The 13,020-nt window shown below is 42.3% G+C and overlaps 1 protein-coding gene across 2 annotated transcripts in view; it reads left to right on the forward strand.

Annotated features, from left to right (window-relative positions):
- The first annotated feature begins 6,556 nt into the window (after positions 1–6,556).
- The window catches only part of Arl6 (ADP ribosylation factor like GTPase 6), a 31,256-nt gene continuing 24,792 nt past the window's right edge, over positions 6,557–13,020 (forward strand). The window contains exons 1-2 of one of the 2 annotated variants that reach the window (XM_008841733.3): positions 6,557–6,829; positions 11,371–11,520. In XM_008841733.3, coding sequence (XP_008839955.1) covers positions 11,398–11,520 — 123 coding nt within the window. In that variant the 5' untranslated portion in view covers positions 6,557–6,829; positions 11,371–11,397. The remainder of the gene's footprint in view (positions 6,830–11,370; positions 11,521–13,020) is intronic. The other variant, XM_008841734.3, reaches the window with a different exon arrangement.

The raw sequence follows: 13,020 nt of genomic DNA on the forward strand, positions 1-13,020 counted from the left end.
TGTAGATGACCTACTTCTTTGCTCCCCCCATCTCTCTCAGTCTCCAAGGCTCACACAAACTCCTTAATTTTCTGGGGGACAAGGGATATAGGGTATCTTCAACTAAGGCACAGCTTTCTCTCCCTCAAGTCAAGTACTTGGGGTTCCTTCTCACACTTACATCCCACCGTTTAACTACAGATAGAACAAATTACCTAAGTTCTTTAAAGCCTACCACAACCAAGGAGGAAATTCTATCTTTCCTAGGCATTGCAGGGTACCTGTGCACCTGGATTCCTAAATTTGCCCTCTTGGCAAAGCTGCTCTTTGAAGCCTCTAAAGGAAACTCCTCTGAGCCTGTTGACCCCTTAGGGCCTATTACAGCAGCATTCCACACTATTCAGGAAGTACTTTTAAAGGCACCAGCTCTGGCTCTCCCTAACCTGGAATGTCCATTTCTTCTGTACATGACTGAAAATAAGGGCCAGGCATTAGGGGTTTGGGGACAGATGAGGGGACACATTTTTGCCCCAGTATCTTATCTCTCTAAACAGCTGGATACCACCATCCAGGGGTGGCAACCTTGTGTCCAGTCTCTGGCCACTGCAGTGCTCCTGGCTCAGGAGGGACTGAAGCTTACTTTGGGTCATCTGATCTCCATCCTTTCCCCCCACTGGCTTAACGATTTACTAACCCATGCATCTCTTGCCAATCTAGCTCCCTCTAAACTACAACTCTTTTGTGTCATGTTTCTTGAAAACCCCTCCCTCACCCTTGATTCCTGCCCTCCTCTCAATCCAGCTTCCCTCTTCCCTTCCAGTGAACCACTCACTCACTCATGCCTGGAAACTCTTCAGAAACTCTCCTACCAGGATCCCCTAATCTCCCCAGATCCCCTACCAAACCCAACCCTGACTTGGTTTGTAGATGGGAGTTCAACTCTCACCTCAACTGGGTCTCACAGGGCAGGGTATGCCATAGTGTCTCTCACTGATGTCATCAAGTCAGGACCTCTGCCACTTGGAACCATGTCACAAAAAGCCAGACTTGTGGCACTCACCAGGGCCCTGATTTTAGCCGAGGGACAGACAGTTAATATTTTTACAGATTCTAAGTATGCCTTCCACATATTCCATCACCACGCCTTGGTATGGAAGGAAAGGGGTCTCCTAACAACCAAAGGAACCCTCATAACTAATGGCCCTTTGATTCTTAAACTCCTGGAAGTTTCCTACCTCCTGACTAAAGGGGCTGTGATCCACTGTAAGGGGAATCAGCCTCTCATTGATCCCATAGCTAGAGGCAATGACCTAGCAGACAAGACAGCTAAGGAAGCCAGTACAACCCTCCCCCCTCTGATGGTTTACACTTCTTGGCACCAAGAGGAATGTCCCCCTCCTATCCAGCACAACACCACAGGAGCCTTCTGGACAAAGGGGCCTCCCGGGGGCCAGAGGGATGGTTGCTTCTTCAGACAAGTATTACCTGCCAGAGGGACAAGACTCCTGTATTTTAACTCATTTACATAATGTTTTTCATGTAGGTTCTCACTTGCTCTACAAGTTCCTGGAAGCCCTCATCTATTGCCCCAAACTTATTATGCTTCTTACAGAAGTCACCAGGCAATGCTCTACCTGTGCTGTTGTCTCCCCTCAGGGCAGAAGCCGCCCTCCTCCATCTTTCAAACCTCACCAGCACCAGGGGTTCCTCCCAGGAGTCCACTGGCAGATAAACTTCACTCACATGCCTACTCACAAGAAGCTTAAGTATCTCCTGGTTTGGGTAGATACATTTTCAGGGTGAGTAGAAGCTTTTCCCACAATAGGTGAAACAGCAGATATCGTGGCTGTTTAATTCAAAACATTCTTCTTAGTTTCAGTCTTCCCCTCACTCTCCAATCAGATAATGGCCCAGGTTTTATCTCCAAAGTAGCTTAGGAAGTCTCTCAGTCCCTGGGAATAACCTGGAGGTTACACATCCCCTACCACCCTCAATCCTCAGGGAAGGTGTAATGAGCTAACTCCTTTCTTAACAACCACCTTACTAAACTCTCCCTAGAGTTACACCAATCCTGGGTGACTCTTCTGCCCCTTGCCCTTACTAAACTGAGAGCCATCCCAAGGGCTCCTTCCTTCCTCAGTCCTTTTGAACTTATGTATGGGAGACTGTTCCTTCCGAATAATCTCCTACTCCAGCATCCCTCCCCTCTACATGACTATTTAACTGCCTTCACCCTTCTAAGAAAACTTCTCAAGGAGCATGCTGACCAGATTATTCCTCAGGCTTCTAAAGGCCAGATTGACCACCCACTTCAACCTGGAGATCACGCCTACCTGCGGGTTCACACCCAACAGAAAGGAGTGAGGGAAACCCCCCAACCAAGGTGGACTGGTACTCACCTGGTGATCTTGTCTACCCTGACTGCAGCCAAGCTCTCAGGACAACCTGGTTGTATTCATCTCCCCAAATTAAAACCAGCCAAGGAACACAGCAAGTACCAGGCCTCTTAAATTGGAAATCTTGAGGATCCCTCCCTTAACACCAATCGAGGAATGAGTTTTCTACTGACTGTACTTCTATTCTTCCCTCTGAAACCTACCTCAGCCATTCCCCACTGCACCTACCCACTGTGTTCTTATAGATTTGAAATGTGGAATATTAATAGAAATCGAGAACTCGAGCTCCTTAGCTCTGCTACGTGCCCACTTTCTTCATGTAACACTGTTTGTCTTAAATTTGACATGATAGATGCCTACTATGGCAGATTCCTCTGCTTCATAGATGATCAAACCAAAAGGGAATGCAGAGACCTGGGCAATTAGGAAGTCTGCCCCTCATGGAATTGCAACTACCATTGGCTGAGTGAGGTGGGTAAAGAGGGATGGGGTAGATACAGAACAAGCACAAACCAACTCACTCAGGCAACTGACCCGGCAGATCTTAAGTGTAGCAGGGATTCAATCCTACACAGACACAATCAGTATAAACAAGGAGTCTATGGGGAAGTGGTCTTCAAAATACTTAACTCACACTCATGGGTGGGGGACCACATTGCTGCAGCAGGGATCCAATACACAAGCGGCTGCTATAGACCTTTGGCAATTAAAGATAAAAAAGACAATCCAGGACTCAGGGCCCCAACAGGCTATGAAAGTCCTGGATCAGACAAGGGGCTTAACAATGAAGCAGCTTCAATGCTTCAAGGCCTCCCAAAGCTTCTCTTTGGATTCTCACTTTATTGCTTAATCTCCTGAGGAATTTCTCTAGTGCTAATGTGTCCACTTTCTTCCTCTGTGCCCCCCTTCAGGGCTCACTTCTCATCCCCCTCCGAGTTTACAATGTTACTCCCCAGGCTACTACTCAGTGTTCTCAGGAACCCCTAATACAAGGACTCCTGCCTGCCCCTCCCCTTTTTCTTGACAAAACAGTGTTGGACTCCTCAAACCTCTGAATGCCCACATTCATCAAGCCGAAATTCCACAATTAAGGGCAATACTTCTCTAATCTCGGGACTACTCTTTCTCTGTTCCTCTAAAATATACTCCTGCAGCTCTCCACAGATTGAGGACACCTGCACTCCAGTCAGTCTCATTCCCAAACTAACCCTATACACACCAGGAGAGGTGTATGATGTCTTATCCACAGGGAAAGAAGGACCAGAACAAGGAGGTCAGCCACCTTGGCAGTCTTGGTAGGAGTCAGCCTGGTGGCATCAGTGGCAGCCACTGGACTCATGGCAGAGGTTTGGGACACACGCTGATCTCAACCCAGCATCTCTCCCAAGAAATAGAGGACCTCAGATGGGAACTCACCTCAACAGTGGAAACTACAGCCCAGTCAATCCAGTTTCTACAACAACAATTATCCTCCCTAGCTGAAGTTGCTCTCCAGAACAGGTGAGCCCTGGATCTATTAACTGCAGAAAACTGTATTTTTTTGGGGGGGTGAAGAATGCTGCTATTTTATCAACCAATCTGGTAAGGTCAAACATGATATAGAATAACTCAAACAGGTAGTGAAAAATCTTTCACTTAAAAATTCCCAGTACCAACAGTCATCTCAATGGGATATTTTTACAGGATTAACTCCTTGGCTTCTGCCCTTACTTGGCCCACTGCTTTCTATCACTTTGGTGCTAACCATTGCTCCTTGTCTCTTCAGATATTTTCAGGACCAAACCTGAAAACAGATATTTTCAGGACCAAATCTGAAAACAGATATTTTCAGGACCAAATCTGAAACACTAATTTTAAGCAGTTGTTATTTTCCTTCCCGCCACATGTATATGAACACCTGTCAACCATCAAGGACCCTGTTTAGATGCAGGGAGAGAGAACCCCTGCGGTCTGGTGGATCTCTAATCCAGCCATTCCCCATGTCGACCTTGTCCAGCAGGAAGTAGCAAGATGACAATGGTGCCCCCTATCCTATAACACAAAAGGCTGGAATATTAGGATTTCAGATCACAGTATCCCTCCCTGTCTCCAACAGAATCTCACAGCCCCTGAGAAAAGGGAACAGAGCTGATAAGCATCCTGATCTTTGAAGTCAACAGAAGCAGCCTCTTCTAAAAGGCAGCCTTCCTTTCCTTTGACCTCCAAAGACAAGATAAGCAGATTCCACCTATTAACCAGAGACTTCAGGAGCCCCTTTAGTACAGCAGTTTTTTCCTTAAGAGGACAAAAAATAAACACTTCCTGACCCACATCCTGGCTGGCAGATGGAAAAGCGCTGGTTTTACAAGCCCCGCTTTTCCTGCCCCCTCCTAATTTTTTCCAAAAAACTTCCCTCCTTCTGCACCCTGAAGCCCCCTTATAAAAGCCCCAGGCACAATCCGTGTGAAATAAAACTCTATCCTGCTGAGAGTTTTATGTTTCTTGGTGCCTTTTCCCAACCAACTCTATCCATTTTCGGCTACTTTTTACCTAGCACTTCCTTTCTCTCTTTAGTACTCAAAACCACTAAATAAGGTAAAATAATAATTTTTTGAGGGGGAAGAAGATGAAGCATGAAGCAGGGTTAATTTTCCTGACCACTGAATAAAGCATAGCATATTTTCATTCTCTACTTTTATAGGACATTTATTGTCAGTACTTTTCACATTTATGTCCATACTTTTTAGATCTGTAGGCATACTCTTTTGTTCATTTCGGTGTTTGCCATAAGAGTTAGGAGCCCAGGGGCTGGAGAGTTGGCTCAACGGTTAAGAGCACTGACTGCTCTTGCAGAGAACCCAGATTCAATTCCCAGCACCCACATGGTGACTACAAACCGTCCTTAACCCCAGTTCCAGGGGGACCCAAAGCCCTCTTCTGACCTCTGCGGCATTGCACAACGCAGGTGCACTCACATACATGCAGGTAATACACGCATACACATAAAATATTTTTTTAAAAAGGAGCCCAGAACTATGCTTCCACTGTGAAAACATGCACTCACATACATGCAGGTAATACACGCATACACATAAAATAATAAAATATTTTTTTAAAAAGGAGCCCAGAACTATGCTTCCACTGTGAAAACACTTGGAGATTTGGAAAAAGCAGTCCATGGTCATACATGTACAACCGTCTTCACCAACATTACTTTGATGGAATTCCTTCCCGTTTCTTTTTTTCACTCTTATAGTTCAGTTAATAGATCAAGATTAGAAATAAATCCCAAAACCTGGTAGTCAACGCACTACTGAGAAAAGAAAAATAAAATCCCGTATAATACTGCTAATAAATAGATAAACTGTCTTTAATGAAAGTGTGTCATGAAAGGCATTTGTTGAGGTTAATAAAACTAGGCAGCTGGAAAGACTGGCCAAAAAACCCCTCGTAGACCTTTAAAATTGTTGCATCTGTAGCCTGTCCATTGGAAAACTTAATATGTCAAGGAAAATGTATTATCTAAAAACTTTCAATTTGAGGATAACTTATTTCTATTACTATAAAATCCAAGTTAATTTAACAAGGTAACTTCAAATATTTATTTATTAGCACTTTTCCTGGCCACCAGCCTATCTGATCCTGAGGTCTGTGATCCAATCACAAGTTTATGCATAGTGGTAAAGTCTCCAGGGGGGACAGCTAGGAGCCAGGGCATGGACACATTCCAAATAATGTCTCGGATTTCTTTTAGTGAACAATATTTGTACTAGTTTTTACAGGAGCTTCTCTCCATCCCTGCCTAAATTAACAGCTGTATTTCAGGGCTTGGTACACGGCCCAGGAGTCGGTGCGAAGGGTGGAGGCAACACTTCTGCCGCAGAGCTCCACCTCATGCCGTCGTCGTTACATCGCTGTGTCCTACAGCCTCAGCCACCCCGACTCTGCTTAGCTCTCAGCGCCACTCAGAGCACGGGCGCCAGGAAACCCTGGGTGCCCCAGCTAGCCCGCCCGGCGCGCCACCTGGCTAGGACTACAACTCCCATCATGCCCCAGTCGCAACAGCACTGAGACTCTCTGGAAATTGGCGGCTCCCTTTGTCAACAGAGCTCGCTCACGCTCTAGGGCCGTTTATACCCAGAGTCCTTCAGTCGCAGGAGCTAGAACACACCCACCCCTGATGCACGTTTTAGGCCGAGGAGGCGTGGCTTCGGAACCGGAAGGAGATTTTGTTGCTAAGGGTACGCCGTGCGCTGGGGCGCGTGATCAGCCACTGATGCTCCTACCTGGGCCTACGCCGCCAGTTCTCTTAACTTGGAGTGGCGGCTGTGGTCGGGGCAAGGGGACCTTCCTGTGGAGGCCTCGAGAAGAAGGGTGAGGCTGCCTGCAGATCCCAACCCGAGTCGGATACCGGCAGTTCGCACACTCCTGTTTCTCAGCAGTCCCCAGGCTCTCGGACTGCCCTCAAAGATCAGGTATCTTATCTCCCTCCGCCTTCTCTGTCTCCACTTCTGATCGCTCAGCTCTGTTGGGTATAATTTATATGGCATCATTTTCACCCTAGTCGGGTGTGCAGTGCAGTGATGCTGAGTTTGTAGAACCCTGGAACCACGGTCGGTCCATCTCTTTAAAAAGGTTCCCGGTACCTACCTGTTCTCTGCTAGTTGCACCCGGGTAGCCAGAGGTCACCTTCTTCCTGCCTGGTTTAAAATTCTTCGCTATTTCCCATGGTTTTCATTTCGAGAGAGTTAGTGTCTCTAATGTGTGAGAGGTGGAAAAGAAATGAACATATGCGTTGAATACTTAGACGCCTAGAAAATGAGTTTAAATGGTTTGGGTGAATGTTGATTGCTTGCTTGTTTGATTTTAGCACTGCCCAAGCTAGGCCTTTTTATATGATGTATGGGCAGTTTAATTGAAATTTCTCGCTATCAAAATTTTTAATATTTCATTTTAAATTTTTGTGTGAGAGTGTGTTGCCTGCATGTATGTAAGTGCACCTGTGTTGTGCAGTGCCCGTGGAGGTCAGAAGAGGGCGTGGGATCCCCAGGAGCTGGAATTATGAACGGTTGTTAGCCACTATTGTGGGTGCTGGGAATCGGACCTAGGTCCTCTGCAAGAACTGTCAGTGCTCTTAACTGCTGAGCCATCTCTTCAGTCCCTTATGATCATAAATTTAAAGCTGAATACGATTGCTTAATTGGGGTAGTAAGAATGCACAACAGTCCTCTCAACTAACATGTTTAAAGTTTACAAAGTACTATTCCTGGGTTTTCTCTGGCCAATCCTGTTTCTCTCTGCAGTTTACCTCCAAGGGATTACTTGTGGATAACATGCTAATTTTTCAGTGCTTTTCTAGCAACCAGTAATCCTTGGGGAAGCTAATTCTCAGAGAGCAACCAGGAGAATTTGGCTGGTATATAAACAGAGGCAAACAGTGAGATGAGAAATATAAAAGATCAGAGCCAGGTTGTGAACAACGTTAAACCCTGTGCTTAACACTCTGCCTTAAAGATCTGAAGTACAAAGAGTCTAAACAATTCAGAAGTAATACACATAGTGGCAGGGCAGTATTCAAACCCAAGCGTTCTTGATCAAGTGCAGGAGTTGCTCCATTTTATCAAGTTGACTTTAGCTATCAGTTCTGCCAGTGTCATACAGAACAGAAAGATTTTTAAGCTGAAGGGTTTTTTTGTTTGTTTTTTGCTTTTTGTTTTTGTTGTTGTTTTTTGTTTTGTTTTGTTTTTTGTTTTTGGTATTTTTGAGACAGGGTCTCCCTGTAGCCACAGTTGGCCTCAATTCACTATGGAGACCCAGGGTGGCCTCCAACTCACAAGAGATCCGCCTGCCTCTGCCTGCTGGGATTAAAGGTGTGCACCACCACACCCGGTGGTATATTTTATTTCTAAGCTATCTGAGATGGTATTCTGCTTACCTGTTAAGACAATCTAAGTGTCAGCTTTCTAACTTTCTCTTAGACCAATTTTTATGTTTTATGTGTATGTGTGTATGCATTATGTATGTGTGTGTGAGTTTGTGCACATGAGCATTGCCTGCAGAAACCAGAAGAGAGTGTCAGATCTCTTGGAACTGGATTTCACAGGTGTTGTGAACAGCCAATTTGGGTGCTGGAAACCAAACTTTCACCAGTGCTCTTAATGACTAAGCCATCTCTCCAGCCCCAATAGAATTTTTTTTTTTTCATTTTCTTTCTCTTTTTTGAAGTGCTTGGGATTGAACTCAAGCTTGTGCACATGCTAGGCAAGTACTACACCACTTAGCTACATACTCGGCCACCACTATCATACTTTTGTGTTGTTTTGTTTTGCTTGAGACAAGGATTGCCTGTAGCCCCAGCTGGCCTGGAACTCTCTACATAGACCAGACTGGCCTCAGTAGCACAAAGATCTGCCTGGTATAATCATAACTTTCTTTGAAAAGTTTAAACATGCTGGGGGTGCTGGCACATGCCTTTAATCTCAATACTCGGGAGGTAGAGGCAGGTGGATCTCTGTGAGTTCAAGACCAACCTGGTCTACATAGTGGGTTCCAGGACAGCTGAGGCTATAGGGAGACCTTGTCTCAAAAAAAAAAAAAAAAAAGACAAAAAGAATAAAAAGTTTAAACATGGAGCTGGAGAGAGACAGCTCAGTGGTTAAGACCACTGTCTGCTCTGGCAGAGGATCCCAGTTCTATTTCCAACACCCACATGGTGGCTAAAAACCAACCATAACTCCAGTTCCAGGGGACCCAATGCCCTCTTCTGACCTCTGAGGTCTTTGCACTACACGGGTGCACTTATGTACATGCAGGCAATACACTCATACACATAAAATAAATAAAAATTTTTTAAAAGTTTATAACAGATGTGTCATGAAACAGATATAGAGCTTATTATTTTCCTAGTTTCAATTCTGTCATATTTTTTCTCCTTTTTTGTGGTGGATAAGTGTATAAAAATGGAATTGATGGTGACAGTATAAAACTCTAAGCAAAGCTCCATTGCTTCTGAATGACTATTCCAACTGCTTAGACGTTCATTGAGCTATATAGAGTTCAAGACTGGAAAAGTGTTTGTTGTGGCTACTTTAATTTAGCTTGTGATGTTTTTATTTGTGAGATCATTACAATAAATTAATTTTATTTAAAATTTTAGACAGGACCATTTTGAAATGTAAAGCAAATTAGAGGGGGAAAAGTAACTTAGAATGATTTGTGATATATGCTTTTTACTGTTTATTATACAACCCCAAATCCTTCTGGTTGACTCTTAGTGCTCAGAGTTATGATTTTCAAGTTCTCCTTATCTTCTCTCTTATTGAGTAGCTAGTGGATCTTCCTTTCTCCAAACTTAAACAAAAATAAGGAAGGAGAAGAAATGAAAAACATAGGAGTATGCCTGTCCAAGAGAACATACTTTTTCAGAGCATGTTTCTCCTCAAAACTGAAGAAAGGCTGGGCATAGTGGCACACTCCTTTAGTCCCAGCAGAGGCAGGTAGAACTCTGTGAGATGGAGGCCATCCTGGTCTACATAGTGAGTTCCAGGCCAGCTAGGGCTACAGGGCCCCTGTACAAAAAAAAAAAAAAAAAAAAAAAAAAAAAAAAGAAAAAATCTGTGAAAGGTATGCAAACTTTTCATATTCTTTAAAAAATAACCACTAATGAAAGAAATTTGCCTTTTCATAAGGCAAAATATATAGTGGTACAAGAATTCAAAGATTATGATGCTGATCTGTGCATAAACAGGACAATGAGAGAATAGACCAGGTTTCCCAAACTATGTGCAACTGGAATATTTCCTGAAAAGGTTCTCATGAACAAATACTTACCAAAAATGATACTTTCATTATCCATCTTTTGGAGTTTACAACTTATGGCCTGGCTATGTTAACATTTTTTAAATAAAATATCTGATTTTCTATTTTTTATTTTATGTGTATGAGTGTATTGCTTGCATGTATGTAAGTGCACCTGTGTCATGCAATACCCATGGAAGTCAGAAGAGGGTGTTGGATTCCCTGGAATTGGAGTTACAGGTGGTTGTTAGCTGCTATGTGGATGCTGGGAACTGAACCCAGGTCCTCTGAAAGAGTAGTCGGTGCTCTTAACCACTGAGCCATCTCTCCATATTAAAATGTTAATATGTTAACATATTAAAGGGTCCAAGAAGTTTGACTTTATAGAAGCTTGTATATCTATTATGGACTTCAGCTTCTAAAATTAACTTCTTAATCTACAATAGTATTATGGCTCAAGCTCTTAAGTAATGGTAGGATGTTTCACATCATTTACCAATAAGAAGACAGATATTTAATTTATTAAGACTCAATAAAATTGTGAAGGGGCATATCCATTCTTCCCAATTAATTTGTGGTGGTTTAAAAAGATATGTAAGGATAAGGGAAATCAGTTTGAATATTCTTTGTCTCTATTGATAGAAAACCCAACTCAAATTGGAGGCAAACCTGCAAGCAAACACAAGCAATGAAATTTTTATGATTACGTAGTCTTACAAATTATAACTGTGGTTTAGATTCAGATAAATATTTAACTAGTGGTTAAAAAGATACAGCCATAATTTCAGTTTTTCTTTGCTTTTCTGTCTCCTATTTTGAGAGCTTTAGTGTCAGTTTTTAGGTAAACCTCTTTGCCCATGTATTGTTCCAGATTTCCCAGACTCTCATTCATAAATAAATTTGAAAACTTCAATTGGCAAACTCAACAATGCTGAAACTAACAAGAATTTCTTCTTAAACATTATAAATTACAATGAGAAATGTAGTTATTTCAACGGTATTATTCTGTGTTGCCAAGGGTTATAAGCTGCCAATCTGGATTTCAGTTAAGGCTCCTTTCTGGTAATCAGCTTATGCTCTATTTACTGAGTTTAAGTTTTAAGCATGTGCCTTTTACACTGTTGTTTTATGTCTTTAGAATGTTTTTTGCATATACCAGTATTTCTCATATATAAGGTGCCTTTGGATAATAATTCTTCTCCCCCCCCCCACCTTGCAGTTGCATTGTAAATATTTAAATCACATTATGGGATTGCTGGACAGACTTTCAGGCTTACTTGGCCTGAGGAAGAAGGAGGTTCATGTTTTATGCCTTGGGCTGGATAATAGTGGCAAAACAACAATCATTAACAAACTTAAACCTTCAAATGTGAGTATCTCTGTAGTGCTTTAAGTTTTTGGATAGTAGAGAAAGTTAGTGTGCAAAATTACTTTGAAGTTATAACTTCATGTAAACATGTGAAATCCTGTTAATCTTACAGTAGTTTAAAGTTGTATCCCTGAGATATTATTTGCAGTGTATGAATGTATTTTATGCTGCATGTAGGTAACTCTTGATTATTTAACCAGAATATTCTTTATTTTTTCTTCTCTTTTCCCCCCAAAGATCTTCACATATTCACCAAGTTTATTTACAGGTATTGCTTTTGTTTTAGTTTCTTCTTTATGAGAGCAGAAAAACAAAAGGAAAAGTCATTCATTTCTATAGATTTCCATGGATAATTAAACAACTGGGACTATAGAAAGACAGTCTCTCAAAATAATGATAATAATAAATATAATAAGCGCTAATGTTTATTGTTAATGTACTGAGCCTACTGGTATTTCTAATGATGAATGATGAATGTCCTCAGTTTAAAGGTTTTTTTTTTTTTTCACTCAGTTACTCTTTTTAAGAAGCTACATTTCATCATTCTTTTAAAATCCAAAAATAATCTCTAGGGGTCAGGAGAGATGGCTCAGTGATTAAGAGCACTGGCTGTTCGTGCAGAGGACCCGGGTTTAATTCTCAGCGCCCACATGGCGACTGACAACTGTCTATGACTTCAGTTCCAGGGAAATCTGACATACTCTTCTGATCTCTATGGACATTGCAGGACACAGGTGCACTTACCTCCATGCAGGCAATACACTCATATACCTAAAATAAAAATAATAAAATATTTTAAAAATCTACATACTCATCTGTTAACCTGCTACATATTCATTTGATAACTTATATTCTCCTCAGTATAACTGAGCACTTGAATGTCAAGCGTGGACTAACAAATACCAAGTCTAACGCTTAGCACTTAAACATATATGACATGAATAGGTTGATGGCTGATTTTTTGTTATTATTATTAATTTTAGCTTTGGCTAGGGTGTTTTTTTAATAGCATGGAAAATATATTTTTTAGCAGACTTGATGAAGCCAAGATTTTTCTTAGAAATTTTGTTCTTGTTCTCTTGATCAAAACACTGACTAGATGGTCCACTCTCACTCGGTGCTTTCGGCTATCATTCCTTATCCAGTGGAGAGAATGACTGAATATTTTATTCCTGAATAAAGCAGAGGAAAACTAGTGTTAGAGGGGCTGGAGAGATGGCTTAGAGGTGAAGAGCTCTGGCTGCTCATGCAGAAAACTCAAGTTCCAATTCTAGCACCCATGTGGCGGCTAACACCTATCCATAACTCCAATTCCATGGATCCAATGCCCTCTTCTGTCCTCCACAGGCATTGCCTGACACAGGTGCACCTACATACCTGCAGGCACAAAAAATAAAAATAAAGAAATTTTTTGCGGGCGTGGTGGCACATGCCTTTAATCCCAGCACTCGGGAGGCAAAGGCAGGCAGATATCTGTGAGTTCAAGGCCAGCCTGGTCTA

Source organism: Nannospalax galili, unplaced genomic scaffold, assembly GCF_000622305.1.
Source record: "Nannospalax galili isolate Female #2095 unplaced genomic scaffold, S.galili_v1.0 scaffold821, whole genome shotgun sequence".
NCBI lineage: Eukaryota > Metazoa > Chordata > Mammalia > Rodentia > Spalacidae > Nannospalax > Nannospalax galili.